The following is a 27098-nucleotide window of genomic DNA, read 5'->3' as shown; positions in this document are numbered from 1 at the left end:
GAGCAGAAGGCCACCAATGCTGGGCTCTATTTGGGGTCACAAGTGATGGCACTCACGGGATTTTGTCCACAGAGCTGATGATGGCTGAGAGGAACTTGTCTGTCACAGCCCGCATGTTCCTGATGGAGTTGTCTAGTCGTGTTCTGACTTCTTCATGAGCCAGAGCCTGCTCTGGGGTCACGTCATAGGGTAGTTTGCTGGGAAAGCAGAAATCATTCCCAACTATGTTAGACCAACAGCCAGGAACATCCTGAGGCAAGACTCAGAGAGATCAGGTAATTTTCTTATGCACATAGAGCTGGTAAATTTGGGGAGCCAGAACTTAGACTCAGGTTTTCATCTATGAATTGGGTGCCTTGAACTATGTGCCAGGCACTAAAATAGGCACTTGGGATAAAAGGTATGTGACATGACAGCTTCTCAAGTTTCTTACAATCTGGTGGGAGAGACATACAAATAAATACCTGCAAACACATTGTGCTGTAGATAAGGAGCTAAGGAGGAGTACCACCAGGCCACAGAGAAGAGGCCATCCAGACTAGAGGAACTAAGGAAGACTTTCATAAAGAAGGGATATCTGACCCCAGGGAAAAGGGAGAAGAAAGGTCTTCTAGGAAAGATGATCAAATGCAAAGAAAGGGAAGAGGGAGGAGAAATGACAGTAGAAAAATAAACAGGGGCCAAGTCACGGAGGACCTTGTATATAATGCTAAGAAGTTTAAACTTTCCTAGAAGCCAGGAAGAGCTATTAAAAGACAGGAGACCTGAATTCTGAGTAAAATTGCTCTGGTCCACCACGAGAAATGAATTAAAGGTGGACACTCACAGACGAAAGAGCTGGAAGCCTGGTGCCACAGGCTGCTCCAGAGACGCTGAGGGCATAGACACGGACGCAGTGGTGGGGCCAGGAGGCAGATACGACAGATATTAAGGAGATACAATCAATGCGACTTGGTGACCCTTTGGGTACTAATGAGGGAGGTGACAGTTTTATATATAGGAACTCAAGCCAGAGGAGCTGACAAGATCACTCAAGGAGAGGGCAATGTGTCAAAAGAAACTCAAGAGAATAGGAAACATGCTAGAACACTGAGCCTAGGCTTGATTAGGAAGGAAATAAAAACAGGAGGGAGCTGAAAGACAAAAATGAAATGCAGGGGTCAAGGTCCAATACTTTCAATGAGGTCAAAAAGCAGTAATGGTGATCTTGGTGGCCTAAATCCAATAACAAGCGTCCTAATAAGAGACAAGTGGAGGGAGATTTGGAGGGAGACCTTACACACACAAGAGGAGACGATGTGACAACAGAAGCAGAGACTGGAGTGATTCACCCACAAGTCCAGGGATGCCAGCAGCCACCAAGAAGCCAGGAGAGGCAAGGAATGGATTTCCCACTAGAGCCTCCAGAGGGAGCGCAGCCCTGCTGACACCTCGATTCCACCCCTTTGATACTGATTTTGGACTTCTGGGCTCCAAAACTGTGAGATAATACATTTCTGTTGTTTTAAGCCACCAAGAGTGTGGTAATTCATCACAGGAGCAACAGAAAACTGATACAAGCAGATAGGGCTACAACTCCATTTATCACACGGTGGCTGGATTACAAACATAGGTAGACTATGAACACAAGGATTCAGCCAAAATCAACAAACATATTCTGTTTGAAACAACTGGCCGTATGGGATTTATAATAAGGGCATTGTATATTTTGTTATTTTTAAGTTATGTGCTAAACATTTTTTATAGCAGTAAAAATTTATAACTCTGTGTATATGACATTTTAAAAAAGTAGTAAGGAGCAAAGGGAATAAAAGTGCAAAACACAATGGCTATAGGCAGAAAACAGAATCTTAAATCTCTAAGATTTTAGAGGTGAACATTCCCAAGCGATGACAAGGTCCCAGTTTGCTATGTGTTTGGTGGCTACAGCTCAAGGATCCATGATGCTTACATGCGGAATGGGCTCCTATCACACACCACTACACCTCCAAGTTATCCATATCAAAAAAAAAAAAAAAAAAAAAGTGTTGAAACTGATTTCCATTTTATGAAAAGCAAACTAAGACATCAGTTTCTGATAGGCACCCACAAGAAAAAAAATCCTGAAACATCTACTGGAATTTTGCTTTAAAAACAACTGACTTATGACCACTGGAGGAAATATCTTAGTACCCTTGAGTCAGCATCCACAGGACTGTCATCTGGGATGCTCTGGGTTGCAGGCAAACCTTCCCAGTCAAATACTGCAGTTGGCTGACCACATTCCAGGATCTGAACCTCAGGTGTGCAGGTCAAAACAAAAATGGATTTTTTTCATCCCACCAAGCAATGATCTAACTCCTAGTAACAGACTTGCACATTACTGAGAATCAAATCAGGTGCCCAGTAATTCCCAGTAAGGGAGATAAGCCTTCTCTAGGAGTCAGCAGAATGTTCTGTTTTCTATCCAGGGTAACTTCCCTCTTTGCCTGGTGTCCAGGTAACCTGGAAAGCAGAATGATGTAGAGCAGCGCTTTTCAATGTGTGGACCAGTACCAGTCTACCAGTCAGTCCAAGACCGGTAAGGAGCTGGAGCCAGAATATAATCAACACACTGTTGAAAGTCTTGCTATGGAAAAAAAATGTCAGCTGAACTAAAAACAGTGTGCTTAGCCTCACAGATTTTCAGTTTCTGGCCCACAGATCACACTGAACAGCAATGGTACTTTTTTAAGCTCCAGAGAACTTCATGCATGATCTAACCCTACTCTACAACAACAAGAAAAACTGCCATAGCCTAAGCCATTCACATCTCTATTCCTCAACCCTCACTGTCCTCACTCTACTGAATAAAAACGTTTTGAAACATTCTGGCTTTCTGAATTCTGTTTTACCAGCACTAACCATATTCTGTTGACATACTATTGCTTTAGATGTGTTACTGCTGGTGGTAAACTACAGCCCAGGCACAGAACTCTCCCGAATTATGTGAATTTAGTTAGTCCAACGCTCAGTACTCCAGGGCAGTTCATCACTTGCCCATGCCATCTCCTCCTTCCTTTAACGAAACAGTACTCTCATGCAGATCTGTGCGAGTCTTCCCATCCAACCGCATCTCGAGTGATGCCAGTGTCCTCCTAGATCCTACACTCTCCCAAGCTCCTTCCACCTGAGGGCATTCAGACACGGAGACTCTGCACCTAGCTCTTGGCAAGGCTGGTCCCTCGTATCCTTCAGGCTTTAGCCATGTGGCGTTTCACCTTCTCAGAGAGGCTCCCCCTCTTAGTCAGCTCCCTCTGTATTCTCCATTACAGTTTGCCACAAAATCCTCCTCAGTTTGTAATGTTACTTTTATGCATGTGTTTGTCACCTCTCCCATGCAATAAACTATGAACAGAGGGCAGGGAGCATGTCTGTTTCATTCATTATTGTATTATTATATGTATACATGACAGAGTCTGGCATATAGTAATCAACAAATATTTGCTAAATAAGTGAATAAATTACTAGGTCAACTGTTTAAAGAAGAGGTCTCCAAGGAAAGACTATTTGAATAATTATTAATTTATAAATCAAAGAAACATTAACTGCTTAAAGAGAGAGAAAGGAAAGAATAAAAACATGAAAGAAAATGTATTGTGGTTATCATACCTTGCCTCTCCTGTCTGAGACTCCATCTGATTAACCCAAGATTTGTAAATATCCACAGGATCAGTTTTGATGTTGAGAGATTTGTCGTCCATAATCTCCTTCACGACCGGGGCCAATATCTGTCTCAGCGCATTCTGGCCCCGGGCACCACGGTTGAAACTTACAACCATCTTTATAACTGTAGGATTTCCTGTCACAATCTCTTGAATCTGATCTACTTTTGACCTATAGAACAGAAGATACAAATTCAATTCAAACTAATCACTGAATCTACCAACTTAAGGATCCTTCCCACTTAAAGGTCTCATCTCCTAAAAACAGAAAGACTTAGATGGAAAGGGGTATATGCTCTTTTCTAGAAACATTCCCCAACACTTATCCGAACACAGGATCTTCCTGAGGTTGCGAACTCAATCATGGGACCACGATCAGACCCTTTATTAGCCAACTAAGTGAAATCTTCATAGTTTGGATCAGCTTTTTAAAAAATTATACCTTAATATAGAATGCTTCTAAAACTAATCTAGCAAATTTCTTACTCTATCACTCACCTCCCCAGAAGCAGGAACACTTTATATTAGTGTTTATAATCATTTATAATGAGTGTAGGATATTAGTTTATATTAGTGTATAGTATATATCGTGTGTAGTATAATTAGCTTAATTCATGTATAATATATTATTACATTATAAGAGATAGACGCTTCTTTTGAGTAAATGTTTCACACAGATCACAGTATTGAGAACAAGAAGAGGCACAGGCAGGCCTGAACCTCAAACTGGGAGCATCTATGATAGTGGGAGGGGTCCCCTGCCCTGCAGAAATCTGTTCATACTTGATTTCCTCCTGCAGTGCTGTCTTAAAGAGCCGTAGGAGCAGGTACTCCTCTCGCTGGTTGGATGCGTAGTTGTACAGTGTGAAGATTACGGAGTCCATGAACTTGGTGGACTTGTTCTGGGGCATCTGAAAAATCAGCTTCGCTAGATAGGTGGGGTTGGTCTGAAATAAAACCAAGGGATAAATCATTTCTAGATAACACAAAGGCTGGCACAAACAATCCAGACTTTTCAGTTTCAAGGATTAGAAGGTACCTGAGTAATAAAGAAAAACAGGACAGCCCTTTGCTCACCCCTCAGTGGAAATAAGAAAGACTTCTGCAGAGATCTATGTGTAAGGTTTTCTTGTGGAAAAGTAAATTAACTAAACTTTACAGCACTAATGCCAGGAGCCACTCACCTGCAGTAAATAAAACAGGTGTTGATAAGCTTCCAACTTTTCTCTCTTTTCCTTGCTCAAAGCCTTGAGCCCCCCCTTCTGTTTATTTAGCATCATCATATCAGACAACTGTTCCTTATTTTTTTTGGTAAGTTTTTTACTGTGAGAAACCACATCCTGGAAACAAACACATATACAAATATCAAAAAGCTTTCAAGGTGAAACTCTGGCCATCATGGAAAGTTCTTTTAGCACCTAAAAACTTTCATGAAGGTCTATTGCACTGGCTCCCCATCAAACATTTCAGAATCACTACACTATGTCTTATTTTCAGTACACCAATCAAATCCATTCCTACTTCCATCTTCCCATGAAGAATCTGAACCATAAAAATGTCCAATGATTTAGAAAACTAACTTCTAGGAATCTATCTTACAAACAAAGTCTTAAGGACAGTAAAAGCTACATACACATTGAAATATTAATTACATTGTTATTTGGTAATAATAAAAATTTGGAAATGTCAAATAGTTGAGGGAAGAAGGAGGTAAATCATAGAATATTTTCTGATGAATTATTACACTGCCATTAAAAATAATATTTATGACTACTTATCATATGGAAAGTATCTTATCCTCTGTGGTAAGTAAAAATGTAGGACACAAAATGACTGTTGGGATAGTGGAATTATGGGATGATTTTTATCTTCTTTTCTCTATTTAAAATTTTGTGTTTAAATCATTTCATTTCTTATTTAACTTTTTAAAAATTTATGACTTTAGCTGAGAAGAAAGTGAGCCCCCTCCCCCCACAAGTCATAAGGGGGGAGACAGGAGTACCAAGCAGGACAAAGTGCCCCAAGGCCCTGCAGGCACTGGACCATACCTGCAGTGTAATTTTGTTTTTCACTAGCAGTCCAATTTTGATGTCCATGAGATTGAGGTCATTCTCCAGCTGTTGGTTAGAACGAATGAGGGTAATGACCTCTTCCCGCATCTTCATAAGATCAAGCTCCTCCTGAAAATCCTGGTCACTTTGGTCGAGCAGGTGGACAAATTTTCGGACCACAATCATAGGGGGATCCTCAGCATTGACTGACAGAAAGAAAGCATGTGTCAGACAAAGAATGGAATTTCCAGAAGTTCTACGTCTTGGCAAACATCAGTAATGTCTTGAAAAAACAGCTCCATTCACACATTAAGGTTATTTGTTTATTTCTGAGATGTGCAAAGACAACCACCAAGTGCAGTCTTCTGGGTCATGCGATCACTATGTTGTTATGTGGAAGGCTCACACGGCAAGCAACAAGACATCTGTTAGCAAAGGGGTTTAAGTCACAAGCAGCACCCTACCCGCCAAGCCTTGCCTGCAGGACAAGAAAAGAGATCCGTGGAGAATACCCAGAACCTGACGGCTCTCAACCATTGCCTCAACTCTTCTCTGCTGAGCCACAGTTACTCACTGAGAGTCTTGTAGTCATCACGAGCTTTGTTTGCCCGAATAAAAGCCTGGATTTTGATAATGTCATTTATCTAAAAGAACAAAAAAGAAGAAACTCCTTTGCTCATTTGTCCACCACAAATACAGCAAAACTGACTCTGCTGGTCCTTACTACCCAGGGGTACTTACATGGTCTCGGAAATACTGCAGGCGGTCTCTATAGCGCTTTCTAGCTTGATGCATCCTTGCCAGGGACTGAATCTGTGGAAAAGGAAGAGGGATCCTTGAAATGAGAAGAGCCCTTCATCTCAACACATACCAGACTCACGTCCCCCACTGAGAAACCCTGCTCGGGCTACATACCTTTACAACTTCATCTTTATGGGAGCGCAGGTAAGCTAAGCGATCCTGATACGCCTTCCTCTGCTTGTATCCTCTCCACTGTGACTGAAACCATCAAATATTATAGTCGACACATTATTTTCCAAGGGTTAGAGGAAGTTAAAAAAAATCTCATCTTGGGAGGAGGGTATAGGCTCAGTGGTAGAGTGCGTGCTTAACACGCACAAGGTCCCGGGTTCAATCCCCAGTGCCTCCGTTAAAATAAAAATAAATAAACCTAATTATCCCCCTCTCCCCTACAAAAAAACCCCCCAAAATCTCATCCTGATATATTATCCAAGTGCAATTCATGATGCAGCTTTAAAAAGGACCACATCTATCAGTGACGGGAAGGAGGTCCTGGGCTGTAACTCCACCAGGAGAGCACACTGGGCAACCCCCACTTCCCTGACGCCAGCAGAGCACTTTACACCTTTGAAAGTGCATCCACACAGGCTCTCTTACGGGCTCCTCACAACAAATCAGGTGGAAAAGATAAATACCAGTATCTCCACTTACAGATAAGGGAACAAACTTAGAGAGGTTCCCCACTACCCGGCAGTGGTGGAGCCATAATTCTTGACTCAGAATTCTTTCCGTGACACTGTGCTACCCTGTCACTGAAGCAAAATCACAGTTGTTTCCCGTGACATTCAAATCCACACAAGGGAACAGTCTTAGAAGACAACGAGGTGTCCGAGAAGAAGTGCCACTGAGCTGGGCAGCTCACCACTAAACACCATTAAGCACTCTGTTTACCGTGGCAGCAGACGAATTGCTCGTCAGAAGAAGGATGAGGCTAAGAGGTCAGAAGGCAAAAAACACACTCAGACGTTGGACTGTAGGAGCTGACTGTTTATTACCCCTGCTCTAGAGGCCCACGTGCTGTGTCTTAGGCTCTGAAATACCTGAATGCAGGTGATTGCAGGGACTTGTTTCTTCAGGAAATTCATCCGGGATCGGAATTCCTGTCGAACTAAGTATCCCCGGCAGCAGGCCTGCAGCTTGGTGACCAAGCCTTCGTTGGCCAGCCAAAGCTGCTCTCGGTTGTACGCGGCAGTCACCCCCGAGATGGAACTCTGAAGAAGCATTTGGTGACGAGAGAAGATATACAAAGGTGAGAATGGACAAAAATTTTAACAGTATCATCCACAGCATGCAAAGTAACCCTCACTGCTTTCTACGCCTACACTAGACCTTCAGCCAAGAAACAGGAATGAAGACTTCAGGTCTATTTTTCAAGGCCAAGTTGTTCTCACATCCCCCCAAAAAGTCATAAGCAAAAACCTTATCTTTTACTTCATATGTTATTTCCTTTACTCACTCACCTACCCAACACTGACTGTGTCAGGAACTGTGCTTGCTGATCTGGGGTCACTGTTGACAAGAAGACAGAGTGACAGGTGCCAATACCAAGGCCCAGAGTCCCTAGAACGCCACAGTGGAGACACTGCAGGGGAGGGCCAGACTGCAAATGGTCTTGAGAAGTAACTTAAAGTGTTTGGACTCCAGTTACTACAGGCACTGGAGAACCAGAGCCAGCAAACTTTCAAACAGGAATAAAACCATCAGATTTCTTTTTAGAGACGCAGCACTGTTAGCAGAGTAGCTATGAGCCAGGGATAGGTCATGTGATGTAAGCACAAGTAGTGTGGTAAGATCTCTAGGAGAACTCTTTGAGAGACAGACAGACAGCTGGTATTATGCCTGTTTTGCTCTTCTTCCCATCTTCCTACTCCCTGCCTGCTATCCTTCTGGATGACAAGGTGATCCTGAGAATGGAAGCCACATGCTAAGAATTGCAGAGCAGAAAGACAGAAGGACCTAGGGACAGATGACACTGGGGAGCCACCACACCTTCCCTGGACTGCTCAACTCCAGAATAATTCTATGAGTTAAAAATACACCCTTATATACTATTTCAGCCCTGGTTTTTCCATTGAACTGTTGAGGTGTCTGCTGGGCACCTAAACTATAAGTGGAAAGGCAAACCTGGTGGTGGTAAAAAAAGGACTAAAGTCTGGAGGAACAAGATTTAGGATTTGCAAGCACACAGGTGAGAGCTGGAGCCACAGGCTTGAATGAGATTACTCAGTAAGACTGTTTAGAGGAAGAGAAGGTGCCAGTGAGATTCTGATATAATTCAAGGAGGTAGAGAAAAGGAAAGTAGTGAGAGATTAAGAAGGGACACTCAGAAGTAGAACCAGAAGAGAATGGCACCAGAGAAGCCAAAGAGTTGAGAGTTTAAGGAAGAGAACACAGTGAGAAGTCAGTTATGATGAGATCCCCTTAATTTAGAATAAATTCTAAAATAAGAGTTTTATTAAAGTAAAAGCTGGATAATGTGGGGCAGACTAATTTCAAGGCACTTAGCAAGAACAGAGTATGAACTTATAGGCACAGCAAAATCAGAAAAGTTCTACAGGCTTACAATTTTTCTTTTTTTTAAGACAAGGGAGACATGATTACGTATGTAGGCTGATGCTTAAAAGTATATCCTTGGACCAGCAGCATCAGCATCACCTAGGGACTGGTCTGAAATGCAGACTCTCAGGCCCACAGAATCAGTCTTCACTTTACAAGGTTCCCAGGTGATTTATGTAGGTACACACTAAATTCTGAAAAGGGCTGATCATCTTACATATTAGAATAATAGAAAAAAATGAGAGGAGGTGGAGTACTAGCTCTGCAAGGAACTGGGAGAGAATGAAATAAGGAGACAAGATGAATGATAAATTTAGGATAAATTTTTTTTTGGGGGGGAAAGGAAATGATGAAGGAGGCAGTGAAAATCCAGACTCACTGAAAGGAAGGAAAAAGGAGAGAAGGAGAACTAATTTGATGGTCACGTTTCTTTTATTTTTATTTTTAGAGAAGTAGGAGGAGGTTAGGTAATGTGCTGTTTAAAATTCTTAGGGCCACATGCAAAACACTAAGTATGAGTGTCTCTGTAGAAGACAGTAAGACTCTCAAAGGTGTTCATGACCCGAAGAGTTAAAAATCACCACGCTGGAAGATGCAGCCTGGCTTCCTAAATGTGGCCGGCCAGGTCTGAGCCTCTCTGCTCTGCCTCCTCCTCTGCACACCATCATCAGGACCACTCGATCTCCCTTCAGTGGCCCACATTCCTCTAGCCCTTGGTGCCTTTCCCACGTTGTCCTCTCTGTTCAGAATAGCCTTCCGCCTTTTTCCCACCTGCTAAATGTTATCTGTGCTTTCTTTCTCCAGGACAGAATTAACTGCTTCCCTAACATTTCCTCTGTTTTACTGTTCCGAGAGCATCTGTTTCTCTCTGGCTTACACCGCGGTACTCTGTGCCTGCTGTTCTCACCACAACACTGTGAACTGGGAGGCAGATTCTTTGATACATCTTTATATCCCCTCAACACCCAACACAGAGTTCACCGAGTTTACTTAAATGTAATCACTTGTGAAACCATCAGCAGTAACGATGAAACACTAGGGAAGTAAGAGACTATAATTTCCCAAAGAGGACAATTTTATACACAGGATAGAAACTCATCCCTCTGATCGGTAAGTTCTGAATAAAGAGACTGCTTCACTTTTTACATATGTGTATATTCCATGTGTTCAAAGGACTTGGGAAATAATGCCCAATGGAAGCAGATGACCTTTCAGAAGTCCTGTACTGTCCTTTCTCTCTAAGAATCTTTGTGCCTGTTCATAATGTGTCTTATCATGACCTACAGGAGCTTATTGAACAGCTTCCCTCAATGTATTTTCCTCTCCTTTAATGTTCATTAGACAACTCCAGTTTAATGAACATGAGCTCAGTGCCATTTAACACTGAAAGTGCTCAATAGCCCACCAAGGACAAGATAATTGGCCATTACATACAAGGTTGCAAACTTACCAGCTCACCTTACAGACCAGCAGTGGGCATAAAACAAGTACAGACATGACTGAAATTCAAATCCAAGGTGGTTAAATTCTGAATGAATACAAGACTACGAGGATGGAGAGGGGAAGGAAAAGGAATTTTAAGAAGATTCATTGAGGCAGTGACACCTGACATGGGTATGTCTGGAAGGATAGAATTTTGACAGACGTAGATGGCAGGGGAGGGACATCTCATGACAGCAGGGGCTTTGTTTTGTTCACGACTATATCTCCATTGCTTAGAAGGGTGTCTGGTACATTTAAGGAGGCCTTCAGAAACTGTTGAATGATGAAATTCCAGTAAAAATGAACAGCATAAGCAAAGACACAGGGAATGGGAAAAAAACACTTAAAAACAGCTATAAAAATGCTAACTTCATGTGAATTGTAGGTTATATTCTAATACAGTACAGTTTGGAGTTTGTGGAATAGTCAGAAAAGGGATTAAAAATATACATTGGGAAGATTAATAGTAGTTGCATTTAATGAGTCAGTGCAATTTTCAGTTTTTCGTCTTTGCTGGATCATCCAAATTTTTTAATAAGTACATAATTTATCTGACTTAATTTTATAATCCAGATGTCTTACTAATTTAGGCCTCAGGCACTCCCACAAGAAAAAAATTACTCCAAATTAGTTTGTTATGTAGCTTTAATTTTAGTCTAGAGCTCCTGACCACATGCCCTGTTCCTCCTAATATTAGCTCTAAAATGCAGATACTTTCTCTCAGCTTCTTCTTTTGTGAAAAAAATGTGACCTACCTGGATCTCCTCCCGAGAAAGCTGCAAAGAATTTTGCACAAAGTCTGGGGGTTCATCCCATCCTCCTTCCTGGGTCTCCAGATTGTGGTAATAATGATACCCACCTTTCACCCAGTGCTTCACCCACTTGCTGCTGTTATCTCCTGACGGAAGAGACAGGAAAGATCAAAGACACCCAGAGCCACATTCCCCACATTCGCACGTCTAACATTACAAGATTGTTCCAGTCGGGTTTAACAACCTAAATAAAGACCATTCCAAAAACCTATTCCTTGGGTCTGTGAGAGTAAAGGGACATTCTAAGACCCTCAAATCATGACTTCATAGTATCTCATTTAGTCATTCATATTTATGTTATAAAAAGAAAATACCTATGGAATCCAAACAGGAAAATTAACCTTGACTACCTTGGTTCCTTCCGAAGCCTATTCCTAAGTAAGAGATTGTATGTCAGGAAACTACTCTGATAAAAGACTTACAACCATTCGGCCTCTCTAGTTAATAAAACAAAGGCCATGAAATAGGATGAAAAATCTTATTTTTTCCCCTTCTTGCAGATAAACTATTTCTAACTATTTATAGGCTTAGGTAATCAGAACTACAGATACTCTATACCAGATAAGCAGTCAAATATTTTGATCCTTCCCTCATTTTCAGAAAATTGACCCTTTTAACATAGCTGCCCTCAAGGGGGAGAAAAGAATGTTTTCAAAACTTTGAAAAAACTTTTCAAAAACAACAACAACAACAACAACAACAACAACAACAACAACAACAACAAAACAGGAATATTATCTCCTTGGGTCTTTAAAATAAGACTAATACTGTTCTTCTGAAGTACGTCCCCCCAGCTTGTCCCATCATACGTTCAAGTTCTTACTTTCAGGGCACATATTTATTTACCCATAACTCACCTGCTGCCAGTTTTTTCTTCTTGGCTTCAGCAAGATCACTCTGGTAAGTCTCACCACATTCAGGGATGACTCCATACAAGCCGACATCAGGGGAACGAAGGGCACTCAGTGTTTTGCCAACATCGCCGCTCTCTACTGCTTCATTAATGGCAAAAATTCCTAAGGCAACTATCCCAGAAGAGAACTGTTACTGGAATAGTTCAGAAAGTGTCTAGATTCACCTACTGGCAAACTGTTCCCACCAACATCTCTCTGTCTTGGTCAGGTTGAGTACTGAGATGGAGCACCTTGCCACCCCCACTCTCCACCAAAACAAATAAAACTGACACATACACCTCTGTGCCTCTTGGGTGTCTTTGTTGGACTGACAGATTCCACCTTGGATTTCATCCAACCACAACACAGCTGACTCATCCTGGGTCTCCTGCACACCATTGAAAGCAAAACATTAGAGTCATGAAATCAGAGTACATATTGTGATGGGGCTTCTGAGGCAATTAGATACAGAGGAAGAAGTTTCAAATATACAAGACACATGGAAAAGTCAAATCGAAGAAGCCAGGCATCAAAATACCAGTAAGAGGTTACAAGAGAAATGCCTTGGATGTAGGTGATGGATATATGAAGATAAATTAGTCACTCAGGAGGTCAAGAGCGGCCAGAAAGGGCAAAAGGACCACACTGGGAAGGGGCCCAGGGACTTACATACTGTGACAAAAACCACAGTATGCATATGAACATGCAGTACTTTTTAGAAAACCTCCTTGCCAACAATATTCAGAGGAAGTTGATATTCTCTATTGACTACTGTTTTTAAGACTCTCAAGACTTCATCACATGTAAAGCCAGGAGTCACTATAGGCAATCTAAACTTATTACCAGCTTCTATTCTAAAACTTGAGTGTTAAATCAGTTGTTGGAAATTTAAAAACATATTTTCACACAGAAACATAATAAATAGTGCTTAGTTTCCTCAATATGGCCAACAAAGCCTCTCTACTCCACAGTGTAGTTTGAGTTGAATACTAGGGACAGAGGTGAAATAGAAGTGGAGTCTTTTTCTCCAGAAAAGGTGAGGCACCTCAGGTGTTAAAGTAACCAGGTTGCGAGAGTCATGTTTGAAGAAATCCTGGCAGACCCAACAAAAGTAACTACTCCTAAGGCTTGAGCTAAGAGCAGTTGGGATAAATAGCAGCTCAAAAATCCATCAAGACTACCTGATGTAAATTAATTTACCAAAGTACCAATGAGGTATCTGGGGTCAGTAACTATAACCATGTTGCCAGATGTGGAAGGGTCTGGGCTCTGAGGCAAAATGGAAAGTTTCCGCGCCTTCAGCAGGCCCAGGAGTTGAACTTGTAAAACCTTAGAGGAGGCTTGGCTTTCTTCCTGCATTACTTGGGGGAGAGACACAATATGTCACTCAGCAAAGCTAAGCAGTCACAGATCCTTGCAATATATAAAGCACGGTGGTGACCGGATAAGGCCAAAGGAAGGCATCTGAAATCGAACCAGTGTTTTCTCCCTAGAAAGAAAGATGGTTTAACTAAATTAATTATAAGTGCTGGGGTTACAGTAGTAAGGGGCACTATCCCAATTTAAGAAGCTCACAGTCTTGAGAAAGGAAAGGAGTAACCAGATAAACAGAATGCAAGACCAAGTCACCTACTAGCAGGAGAATTTAGCACTTTCCTACCAATGGTCACTTTCTGTTACTAAAAATAGAACATGGCTGCACACAATCCCTAGAGTCCTATGAATAATTACTGGAAATGGTAAGAAATAGTTTCAATATGAGACAACACAATGAGTCAGCCACAGCTTTGCGACAACTTAAACTGAGAGTCATAAGCTAGAGGGCTGAAGGTGCAGTCTCTAAGAGAAGTGGCATAAACATCCTTGTACCCTAAAAACAGAACCAGACCATATTTAGTTCACTTTTAGGCCAATCACACATTAGGTATCTCTAAGCCGAATCTATAATAAGCAAAGCTGGGAGGGTTGGCACAACCTTCCTTGCATCCAGAGAAAGGCATAGCTTATCAAGAACTCTAACCATTCAGAGTTCTGTCTTCTCTGCCCCATACAGACTACAGCAAAAAGATTAAAACAAAACCTTCCATACATTCTCCCCTAAGAAACAAGCGACAGAACTGTGGTATGAAAGACAAAAAAAAAAAAGGCAATGGATCAGTGTCTCAGGTGTGTCAGGGAAATATGATTTCCTCTTCACCAGACTAAAGAAGGAAAGGTAGACGACATACACCGTCTCATTCCAGTGTAAGGGAAGAACAGGTTCTCTCTGCTCCAATTAGATCTAATAAGATGACAAAAGCCAACATCCTCCTGTGAAAGTTTGCTCTAAAGATCAACTCAAATCACTTAGTAGGGAGTTAAAACCCTGAATGAGATACTTAAGAGAATATTGAGATAAAACAGATTTAATATGAAAATCCTTTATAAAATATACTGAAATAATGTCCCCTAACAACAGTGACGCTTAGAAGCACATCAACTGCATTTTAGAAGAGGCAGAGAGATAGGAACCAGAAATAAGAATCAAAGAGGAGTGGGCAATGATTGGAGATAAAAGAGGTGGAGGAGCCACAAGATACAAGGAAGGGAAATGGAGAAGAGATGGAAGAATGGCCCTTATGTGTGTGCATATATATGGGAAGCACATGCACACACACACCAGTAAAGGGCACTTCTCACCCCTTAAAACTCTCTTAAAAGTGTCTCCTGTTATACATGGCATGGATGCCTGTGTGACGGTGAATATTACACATATGTAATGCATGTGTAAGTATTATATATATCTGTGTATTAGAGATATAGTACATATACATATAATATAGATGAAATGTTTTATCTCTCATCACACATACATACACATGCAAACCATGCCATATATACATGTAAAACACATACATGAATCTATACAGCATATATTTATCAACACAAGCACTGATCAAACAGAGTGGAGTAGAGATCTTATGGCCCCTTTTTGGTTTATGTATTAATCCTTTAGCTGCAGCATAGTGGAAGTTCAGGGAGAGCTAGAACTGTGGGTGGCACAGATTTGGGAGGACTGGGACTGCAGCAATGTACCAAACAAAAGTATTTGAGTAGTCTAACAACTGGTACAGCTATGCCAGTACATATGAGCTGATTTTTAGCGACATGCATGTATGCACGTCAGTGTACACAGACACTGTGAGGTGGGGGAAGAAAAGAGAGACTTAAGAATCATTCATATTTCTAATTATAACATGGGTTCCTTGAGAATCCCTGATATCCATGCCTTGGCATTCAGACAATACGACCCAATGACCAGTAATCTACTTTTTAGTATTTCAAAGGCACTAAATTTAAATAGAGATGTGACAACAGTGAAAATGGTAGAGGAAGGTCCTCTGAAAATCCCCTCCTACATAAAAGCAACAAAAACACCGACAAAAATCATCAGAATCAACTTTTCAAAACAACAGAAATTAACCAAACACTTGCAGCAATCAGAGAGAGTTTATTCAAGAAAAATAGTTGAACTCAGTAAGGACAGTGAGCTTTGTGGCACTTTAAATCGCCCTATTCTCTCCTGTGTTCTGTCCCCCCTCCCCCCACCCCATACACATCTACCTCCTTCAAAGCCCTATCTATTCACAGAGAACAGTCTTTAGTTGACCTGTTAGATAGTTCCTTGGAAGACCACAGCTAGGCTGTCTTTATTTGACCTGACTTAGAGCTTGCCCAGTGCAAACAGCTTTTTCTCCAGGGGCATTTGTCCAAAACAGTAAGAGGTAATTGTTTCACATCACAGATGTCTGAGGTCGTGGATAAAAATTTAGGCAAATAACAGGCTAACCAAAAAGCTTAAAAGGAAAAGCTAGAGAATGATATGTCCACAGATATCTTTGAAAAGCTCTGAAAAATTCCTGGGATGGGAATCTAGAAAGCCAAAGTGTATGTGTGGGCTGTGCACATGCTCAGAAAAAATCAGATAAGGCTGTAAGCTCTCAGCTCTGGCTGACCTTAAGGCTCTGGGCAAGCATGAAGTGAAGGAAAGCAAAATTGTTAACGGCCTGGCTGAGTGTTGAAGGCATGCCCCAACACACACAAAGGCCCTCAGCAAAGGCTGGGAGCTTTACTGGTTCTAGGCATTTAAGAAAACTTCTGTCTAATCATTAACTGACCACTAGTAACCAAGCAGAGACTTCAGTGGACACATAAGAATCTAGATTTCCAGAGTTGCCCCATTATATATTATTAAAATGTCCAGATTTTAAATTACAAGATATGCAAAGAAACAAGAAAGCAAGGTCCAAACAGGAAAAAAGCAGACAACAGAAACCACCCAGATTGAACTTAGTAGACAAAAACAAACCAGTTACCTTAAATATATTCAAATAACTAAAGGAAACCATATCTAAAGAACTAAAGGAAAGTATGAGAACAACGTCTCACCAAATAGAGATGAGACTGACTGATTTTAAAAGAACCAGATTAAATTATGGAATTGAAAAATACAATGACTGAAATGCAAAATTCACTTGAGGGACTCAGCATATTTGAGCAAGGAGAAGAATCAGTAAACCTGAAGATAGGTCAATTGAAATGATGCAGTCTGAAGAACAGCATCCAGTCTAAGGAACAGTAAAGAAAAGGAAAGAAGAAACATGAACAAAGCCCCAGAAACCTGTGGACACCATCAATAACACTAATATATGCACAATGGAACTCTCAGAAGGTAAGGAGAAAGAGAGAGAGGTATTTTACTTGAAGAAGATCTGAACAGACCTATAACAAATATAGATAGACATGGACTCATAATCAAAACATAGTCATACAAAAACAAAAGAAAACCAAAAATGCAGGACCATATCATATGGCTTCACTGGTGAATTCTACCAGATGTTTAAAGAAGAATGAATATCAATTCTTTATAAACTCTTCTAAAACATAAAAGAGGAAGGAACACTTCCCCATTCATTCTATGAGGCTTTTATTACCCTGATACCAAAACCAGACATGAAGATATTATAAGAAAAACAGGCCAAATTTAAGTTAAGATATTTTGCTTGCTAAATTTGGAACTCAGCTGATTATTTTTAAAACTACTCCCAAGAGAAACTTAGAAGTTGAGCTGAGGCTTAAAAAAAGACAGTTACACCTAAACTGCAGTCTACCAGCTGAGCCTGGCAGTGTTAAGCAACTTTTCCTATCTCTCCTCTGCCTCTGCCTCTGATGAACTCTGAAAAGTTATTCCACAACAAAAGGAAATGCTTCATACTCTGGTCACATCCTCTAAAAGTTCAACTCCCATGACCCAAACAAAAGGAGGAGTCAGGCCCATCACATGAGTGAGAGCAGGTACAAGTTATATCCTCAATCTACTTTCATTTTTTAGACATAGACCCGGACCTCTTCTTTCAGAGCCCATTCCTCTGTCAGATATAAGGCTCCTTTTGGACTAATAATGTAGCAAAAATAACATTAACCACCACTGGCCTATGCAGAATCATTGCAGCCAGGCCCCAGGTTACAGATTCTGAATTAGCAGAAACAGAGTTAAAGCTTAGGAATCTATATTTTAAAAAATGACTTTTCAAGTGTTCTAATGGGGGAAATGATATAGCTCAAGTGGTAGAGCACATGCTCAGCACCCAAGAGGTCAGGGGTTCAATCCCCAGAACCTCTTCCAAGCAGCAGTCAATGAAGAAACCTAATTACCTCTCCCTCATAAAACAAAGAATACAAGTCAAGTGTTCTAATGATCAGTCAAGTTTGGGAAGCTCTGATCCAATATACTGATACCAGAGACAGACTTCCATTTATAGCTTCTTGACAGCCAGCTGCTCCTCACCTAAGTAAAATGAGTTAATGCCTTTGTCTCAATTTCCTGGTTACTAACCAGGAGATGTGATTCAACCCTCACCATTGGAACAACTGACCTGCATAATAATGAACCTCTTAAAGAAAAACCTGGTACTTGCTACATTTACATGTTTAGGACGCAGTAATGTCAACTACTCTCATGACAATGGAATCAAAGGAGATCTATCAACATTATATTTCCCACATCTCCCCCACAACCCAAGCTTACAGAGCCCGCAAGGGTGTCAGTGTCCAAAATCTCCAATAACACGAAAGCCCTGGTCTGTTTTACTACTTTTGGCTTCTCAGAAAGAATCTAACCCCCTGAGTAAAAGAATTTCTCTGAGCTCTTCTGCCTGCTGCAAGAACCTCACTGTAGGGACCTTCTAAGTCAGGAATGAAAGCTCTGTGCTCCTCCTTATCCAACTGTTAGTTAGGAAGAACATTAAAGGAGATCAATCACAATTTAGAAAAACATATGTCATTATGCTTTAATCACAGAACAAATATCTGAGAGCCTACTCTACACATGACAACATCCTATTCAGCAAAAGGACTATTTCCTCAACAAACTATCTGAGAGGCAAGACATACTTTTTAAAAGATTGGTTTGTGTTACAATTACTTTGGAAAGCTTTTATAGTCATAATGTTATTCCTAATAGCCATAAAGTGGAAATACGACCATCAACTCATGAACAGATAAATAAAATATGGGCTAGCCATACAATGGAATATTATTCAAAACAAAAAGAAAATACAAATACATGCTACAGCTTAGATAAACCAAGCTAAATGAAAGAAGCCAGTCAGAAAGGACCACACATACAAGATCCCATTTATATGAAATGTCCAGAATACACAAATCCAGACAGAAAGTAGACTGATAATAACCTACGGCTGGCTCTCTGATTGAGGGAAATGAGGAGTGACTACTAATGTGTACCAGGTTTCTTTCTCAGGTGACGAAAATGTCCTAAAATTGATTGTGGTGATGGTTGCACAATTTCATGAACAGACGGAACAACACTGAATTGGACTTTTTAAAATAGTGAGTTGTACAAAAACAAAAACAAAACCAAAAAAACAAAGCATAAATACAAAACAGAAATAGATTCATAGACATAGAATACAAACTTGTGGTTTCCAAGGGGTTGGAGGGTGGGAAGGGACAGACGGGATTTCAAAATTGTAGAATAGACAAACAAGATTATACTGTATAGCACAGGGAAATACACACAAGATCTTATGGTAGCTCACAGAGAAAAAAATGTGACAATGAATATATATATGTTCATGTATAACTGAAAAATTGTGCTCTACACTGGAATTTAACACAACATTGTAAAATGATTATAAATCAATAAAAAATGTTAAAAAAAAAGTGAGTTGTATGGTATGTGAATTATATCTCAATAAAGTCATTATTTAAAACAACAACAACTTTATGACATTATCTACTAAAGCTTAACTAACACATGTATTCCTTATGACCCACATATTCCACTTCTAAATGTATACCTAAATAGAAGTGCATACATATATTTACCAAAAGACATGTACTAGGATATCCATTGAAGCACTATTTGTAATAGCCATAAAGTGAAAACAGCTAAAAACTCACCAATAATAGAATATATAACCACAAAACAGAATAGTACACCACAATGAGAATGAACCAACTATTGCTACACGCAACCACATGGATGAATTTCACTAACATTGTGTTGGGCAAAAGAAGCCAGACACAAGAGAGTACATAATGCAGGATCTAAGTTAAGTACCGCTCAAAACCTGACAAAATTCAACTGCGGTGTTAGAAACCAGGATAGTAGTTACCACAAGGCTGGGGGAGTAAATAAGGATGGAAGTGAGGCTTCTGTTAATGTTTTTTATAATCTGAGCACCAATTACATAGGTATGCTCACTTTTGAACATTTATACAACCGTATGCTTATAACTTATGAATTTTTCTGGATCTTATATTTCGATACAGAATTTATTTAAAGAGATGTTAAGAGATGTGTTTACAACAGTAACAGCAAAGAACAACAAAAAACCAAATGTGTAAAATAGCATAAGCTTCCGGAAGGTGGAGTCTCTGTCTCTCGCGCTGTGTTGCCCTCCAGTGCTCTGAATCTAAGGGTGCCCAAGAATAGGCACAGAGTGAACCTCCCTACCTCTGTCTCAGTTCTAGGAGGAATGAAGTTCTCTGAAGAGAAAGGATCAACTTCGTGCCACTCACCTGGGCTTTTTCTCTCTTTGCCCTGATTAGTGTGTCTTGGTAATGCTGGGCGACTTCTGCAAGGACCCCCTCAAGTTTAGCTGCAGGAATCTGCAGAGCCTGCAGGGTCTTTTGGGCATCACCTTCATCCAGGGCTTCATTAATTAAACCAATGGCTAAAATCCCTAAATAAAAAAGGGACAAAAGGTTATTTTTTAATTAAAACATTATATAAATAAGTCTTTAAACATGCTAAATGATCATAAATCCTCTACTCAAGAGTTACCATGATTCAAACTAAAATTTGTCATCCATAATACTAAGCAGCATTTAATTTTTTTCCTTTAAATTTAGTGTTTGTTTCATCTAAGTAAACCTCCTTGTATCCATACTCCTATTGAAACCTCAAGTCCTTTTGTTTTATTTTTAATTGCTCTAACTTAAGGGTGATAATGATTGGAGGGGGAGGGTATAGCTTAGCATGCACAAGATCCTGGGTTCAATCCCCAGTACCTCCATTAAATAAATAAATAAACCTACCCCCACCCCAAAAGGCACCAAGCTTAACATTTTTATAGAAAAAAAAAAATGAGGCTTAGGGATCTCTTCTCCAAGATTACACAGCAAACAAGCAGCAAGTAGAGAATCAAAGCTCAGGGCTTCCCACTCCAAGGCAAGGCTCCTTCCACTAAATCACTGCATATTTCTCACAGGAAATACTAATTAAAACTAAAAATGTTCACTCCTCAGGTATCCTAGGCAGCTGGCCTACTTTTGTAAAGACTCTATTGTATAATAAAAAAAAATCTGACTTTCTTTGCCCCTGGTTTATGGGTAGAAGCCTCTAAACCCTTGGAATTTCCCAAGTGATAGGAGTATCTTTGTTATTCATGGTGGGCTCTTAGGACCACACCTGAGTTTATGCCAACCAGGTGACTCCTGGTGGGCCCCTAGATAGCTTCTGGATGGGGGCTCGGCATGCTGCAAAGACCAACCATGTGATTAGAAGACTGGGGCTTTGAGCCCTTTGATCACCAGGATATCAGCACAGCCTCCTTACCTCCAGGGAGGGGTAGTAGACTGGAATAGTTCAACCAGTATTCAACCAATTATTCATATGTAATGAAGCCCCAGCAAAAACTGTGGATATAGCCAAAGCTCAGGTGCACTTCCCTGGTGGCAATACACATCGATTGGCTGGGAGGGCAATGCATCCTGAGGATACACAAGCTTCAAATCTGGGACCCTACCAGGCACCCCCTTATTGGGTTCTTCTTTAGATTGGACCAGATTTGTATCGTTTATAAGGAAACTGTAATCATAATTATAGTTCTTTCCTGAGTTCTGTGAGGCATTCTAGCAAATTACTGAACCTGAGTGGGTAGAGGGAGACCACTGAACATACGGCCAGTTTTTCAGAAGTGTGGTGACCTGGGAACTCCAGAGGGTAAGGCTGGTGTCTGAAGTGAGAGGAGTCTTGAGGAGGACTGTGCCCTCAATCTGTGCAATATGATCTAACACCAGGTAGTCAGGGTCAGAACCACTTGTTATAACAGCATTTTAAAAACAGACCATGTTCAATTCACCTCCTGAAAAATGTAATGATTACATACATATCTAATTATAATATTTGCCTGGAGTTTTGAAAACTATATCCAACCTTAGGTTTAGAGTTTATATATTTTTCAATTTCCAAAAATCCTGCCAGGAGTAGCATTTAGAATCAGCTCATGGAATCACACTATCTTTAACTGTGACATTATCTGGGGGGACAGGAAGTAGATTACTCACTCTCATGTTCCTCCTGCACCACCAGATTCACATGGTCCACACAAGCTTGGATGTCATTCCACGTAATAAATTCATTATTCTCTGCGTGTGCCTGAGCTTTCAGTTTCATCAACTCATCGAGATATCTGCTCCATTCCCCCACAAAAAGAAACAATGAAAGGTAATATAAGAAAAGGGACTTTCAGGACTATTTTGGGTGACAGGAATGAGGAGACTTGGGAATAAAGGATCTAAGGAACAGAGATAGCAAAGGTATTCCAGAGGCCAGCTTTGGGAATGAGGAGTTACCTTGAACAAAGTGTAAAAATGCAAGAATATCACTTATTCTTAACAGCCTATTACATGGTCTAAATTCCAGGCAAGACCAACTCTAGAATCAGAGGCAGCAGCTCAAGCAACTCCTCTAAAGACAAGAAAACAAGGCTATACACCAGCTAATAAACATAGAAGGAATGATAGATCAACAAATCACCATTCAGGGACTCTCACCAAAAGTACAGATTTCAGCAAGGATTATCAATTGGGGTTAAAAATATTAGGTGAATGGCAATGGGGAATTGGACATTTTGATGGTGCAAAAGTCTGCCTCTTGTTACGAGAAAATATGAAACACACACTACCAAAAATATTTAATTGAATCTTGACAAACTTTTAGACCTTATTTCCAATTTATAAGAATAAACCAAATATTAGGAAGCAATTAGAACTGAAGATGGGACATTTTATAGGACAACTGACTCCACCTCTTTAACAACTCAATGTCATAAAGAAAGGGACAATACTAGATTAAAAGATACCAAAGGAACACAACAGCCAGATGTAACATGTGGTCCTGGACCGGATCCTGGTTTGAACAAACCAGCTGAAAAGAACAGTTTTAGAACAAGTGAGGAAGTATGAAAATGGACTAGGTTTAGAGGGCATTAAAGAAGTACTGTTGATTTTATCAGTGTGTAAGAGAGTATTAATTTTGCTACATAACAAATAGCCTCATTGTTTTACACAAGCATAGTTATATATTTAGGAGTGGAATGTTAAGATACTTGAAATTTACTATAAATCCTTCAGCATAATAAAGAATAAAATAAATCAAAATAGAAAAGAAAAAAAAAAAAAAGATGATCACAGTAAAGTCACAATGCCTGCAAAGAAAATAAAAGGGCTGGCACACAAAAGACAGAGGTACAGCTACCTAATGGGTTCATTCCACCACTCTGGGCACCCACCTCTGACAGTTTTCTTCTTCAATATTAGTAAGGCCTGTAACTGAACTGCTCAACTGTTTCCACACTGTATTCATGTCTCCGGATTCCAGCGCCCTGTTGATTAGGGCCACCGATGACAACATCTCCACAGCAACAGAGAGCTCAGGATGGGTGAGGTTATGCTATACAGAAATGGAGACGGGGGAGAAAGAATAAGGAAAGATATTCTGGAATATGAAGGGAGGTCAGAGTTTAATAAACCATAAGGAGTCAGGGGGGAGGTGGACAGTGGGTGTAGCTCAATGGTGGAGCACATGCTTAGTGTGCACGAGGTCCTAAATTCAATCCCCAGTACCTCCATTAAAAAAAGAAGGAAAAAAAAAAAACCAATAAACAAAAAAACCATAAGATGTCTAAGTTTCTGGTTAAAAAAAAAAAATTCTACCCAACTACACCAAGAAGTGGGTATTAATTCACTTCCACTCCACTTTGCTCACAAACAGGACAGGTTCAGTTAACTTACCTCTGGACTCTGTTGCTGCAGGGTAGCCAGCTCCTTCTGATAAAGATCGGCAGCAAATGCATACACCTGGGGCAGCTGGGCTTCAGGATTCATTAGTTCCTGAACAGTCTTCTCCGCGACGCCCTTCTGGATTGCAGCATTAATCGCTGCCACTGCCGCCAACCCTGCACAGAGAACAGAAGGTCAGAAATACAGTTGGCTCTGAGAAGCCCTGAGGGGAAGGAGATGTCAATTTTCACAGAATAAAGTTATTTTCTGCGGATAAACTATTATCCATGATGTTTGAAGTGGAACTTTCATCTTTAAGAAGCAGCCTCTTTTTCTCCTCCCCCCTATTTTCTTCCCATTCCAAATCATCCTGCATGCCATCACTGCTCTCTACCTAAAACATCCTTCCCCTGCAGCCCAGCAAACAAAGTACCAGCCTATTAAGCTGCCATTCAAAGTTTTCCATAATCTTTCCAAGCCTCTATCTTACACAACTCAGCCTAAAACACCTACAAAAATTTTATTCTAACCATTATTTCTTAAATACATCTTTCACCTTCTGTCCCTCTGCTCACACTTCCTTTTCTCCCTGTTGCCTCTTATCAGGAACATCCTTCTCTATCCTCTTTCATCATCCATATCTTACCAATCAATCCCTTACGTCTCACCTCCTCCAGATGTTTCCCTAACCAACTATGACATCTTTACTAGCCAATGTGAGCCTACACTGACTCCAGTTCTACTTTTAAAACTGAAGAAATCGTATTGCCACCAAAGGTACCTGGTGGTTGACTGTGGCTAACAGGCTTAAGGTGGGTTAAGGAGAATCTGAGCTTAGACCCCCTCAGTGCCATAAAGCCACTTTCCTCCCCTCTACTCAATATTTCAGTAGACACCACTGAGAGAACTCTTACTTCTCTGATACTGCTGGGCAGCACTGTTTGCAGCATCCACTCCAGACTGTAGTTCCTCCTTCTGCAGGGAATCAGCCTGACCATTCTGAGAAAAGCAAAGAACATTTAGATAAAGATCACTCCTGCCTATGCCCCCAGACCTTATAGTTCTCATATCTCAACAACAGTCACCAGGGACAGAGAGCCACAGGCATAAGTGACACCTTCAGGCTACATGCAGCCAAACTGGCAGCCCCAACTAGAGCCAAAAGCCCTTGCCAAATCTGGGGTAGACTCATTTTCCAGATACCAGCATGTTAAAAAAAAAACATATTTTGTAAAAAGCATCAAAATGTTCTGAGATAAAATGTTTACAGAATTATTAGCACATTAATGCTGCTTACTCTGGCCAACGCTGGGAATCTGTAAAATGTATACTTGTCCTTACTTAGAAAAAGAAAAAGAAGAAAAAAAAAAAGCCCCTCATGCTTGTTCTAAAAAAACACCACATAGTATAATCCCACAAGGTCTATTCTTATTGCACAGTAAGTACTTGCCCAGTGTTGGCCTGAGCAAAGTAGGGAGGTATGGTTTTTTTAAAGTGGAAATTCCTAAAGTAAGAATGTAAAAACTCAGGCTTTTTAGTTGGGGATTTAAGAGACTGCAAGTGAAGGGGTGGTAAAATTCAGAGGGAAGGCACTGTTTATTTTAAAAGAGAATTTACAACTCTAAAAGCAAAAGAGAGCTGAAGACAACATGTACTCTATCTGAGGCTATTAAACAACTTAATTTACATGCAGAAGAAAAAGGTATACTAGAAAGAAAAAGGCCCCATAAATATCTTTAAACAACAACATGGGATTCAAATGGATGTATATAAACACCTGCAGGTTCAACTCGGGATATTCTTACCTGTCTCTTCTGCTGTCTATCACTCAGGAGCTGCTTGAGGTACCAGTCACTGTTCTGCTGCTGCAGTCCTCGAAGGCTCAGAGCTGGTGACTGAAGAACCTTGAACAAGGCCAGTGCAGATCCCTGCTCCAAAGCCAGGTCTACATTCGCTAATGCAGAAAGCACTGAGGAAGAAAAAAAGGCAAAAGCTTAAGAGAAAACTATGTTAATATTATAGCCTAGAATATTTTTCCTTTCTGCAAATCAATCTTAGTTCCAGATGAGGGAAATAGAGTTCATATAGCCTTTATTCTGGAGTATCACAGAAGCATGAGACCTTGAGGTTGGAAGAGAACCTTAAAATCATCAAGCCCAGAGGTTCCCAAGGTGTTCAGATTGTTAACAGATTCCTGGACCACACGCCTGGCCTACTTAGAAGCTTCCAGATGTACACAGCTTGGCACCAATGTGGGCAGCAACATAGAGGCATCAATAATGTGAGCCTAAATTCCGTCTAAAATACCAAGTTATTGTCCAGACTAAACTACTACACAGGAAAAAGTATCTCCCACAGCAGTTTACTACACCTTTGGACAATTTTGTTTAAAAAAAATTTGTTAACGCTCTCACCCTATAGTTGATACTTGAATACATCCAACCCCCTCCCTCATCCCTGTGACAGTCTACTCCTGACTAAAGAGCTTAGTTCCTCCAACTGTTTCTTATACAGCATCATTCTGAATCCCTTCACTACCCTGGCATCTCCTGAACATACTCCACCCAAAGCAATCAGAGCCCAGACGCCACAGCTGGTCTGACCACGTGGAGAAGAGGCTCTCTGCACCCTCTCAATATCCTCTATTTCCAGTCACATAACCTGAGGTCACACAAGATCTCTCATATACTATCTGACAGTAAAAATGCAGACTTTCCTTCATCTGAAAATGATAATAAAGATACCTTCCTCACAGAGCTATTAAGATTAAATAAAATCATATATGTGGAAACATTTTGTATATTGTAAAGTAAATAAGGTTATTACTAGGTTGAAAGTCAGAATAACGTATTTTCTGATTTCAGAAATGACAGCTACTGGAAAATCATAATTACTGTATTATTTTCAGTTTCCCTATTTTTAGAAAGGAAAATAGAGTTTCTCCTTCCCATGCCCCACCCACGGATGGACATATGATTTTATCACCAAAGTAGCAAAACAAACCAATAATAAAATAGTAAAAATCAAAATATTTGGGGCATAGTAGTACTTATCAGTTTTAAATATTTTCATTAGTTAAAAGAAAAGAAAGAAAAGAAAATTAATATAAGCTGTTACGGGGGAAAAAACAGTCTAAGAGAAAATGAAGTCTCAAGCTAGAAAATGGGGAATGGGGCAGTGGGGAAAAGCAGAACTAATAAATAACACCAAGAGGTAAAAGGATGATAAGGTTAGATTCCTGAGACTGTTTCC

The 27098-nt window shown here is 40.4% G+C and overlaps 1 protein-coding gene across 1 annotated transcript in view; it reads right to left on the bottom strand.

The window, feature by feature from the left end:
- Positions 1-27098, bottom strand: part of IQGAP1 (IQ motif containing GTPase activating protein 1) — a 90607-nt gene that overhangs the window by 17293 nt on the left and 46216 nt on the right. Inside the window, exons 10-27 of the mRNA XM_032469195.1 lie at positions 25652-25815; positions 24761-24845; positions 23859-24022; positions 23357-23517; positions 22131-22255; positions 20361-20524; positions 12576-12666; positions 12243-12410; positions 11329-11471; positions 7576-7746; positions 6650-6733; positions 6476-6547; positions 6309-6378; positions 5732-5940; positions 4868-5023; positions 4467-4630; positions 3631-3855; positions 57-197 (exon numbers count right to left, since the gene is read on the bottom strand). Of these exons, the coding sequence (XP_032325086.1) occupies positions 57-197; positions 3631-3855; positions 4467-4630; positions 4868-5023; positions 5732-5940; positions 6309-6378; positions 6476-6547; positions 6650-6733; positions 7576-7746; positions 11329-11471; positions 12243-12410; positions 12576-12666; positions 20361-20524; positions 22131-22255; positions 23357-23517; positions 23859-24022; positions 24761-24845; positions 25652-25815 (2557 nt within the window). The remainder of the gene's footprint in view (positions 1-56; positions 198-3630; positions 3856-4466; positions 4631-4867; positions 5024-5731; positions 5941-6308; positions 6379-6475; positions 6548-6649; positions 6734-7575; positions 7747-11328; positions 11472-12242; positions 12411-12575; positions 12667-20360; positions 20525-22130; positions 22256-23356; positions 23518-23858; positions 24023-24760; positions 24846-25651; positions 25816-27098) is intronic.

This window comes from Camelus ferus, chromosome 27, assembly GCF_009834535.1.
Source record: "Camelus ferus isolate YT-003-E chromosome 27, BCGSAC_Cfer_1.0, whole genome shotgun sequence".
NCBI classification, from domain to species: Eukaryota; Metazoa; Chordata; class Mammalia; order Artiodactyla; family Camelidae; genus Camelus; species Camelus ferus.
This window is presented reverse-complemented; position numbering and strand designations above follow the sequence as displayed.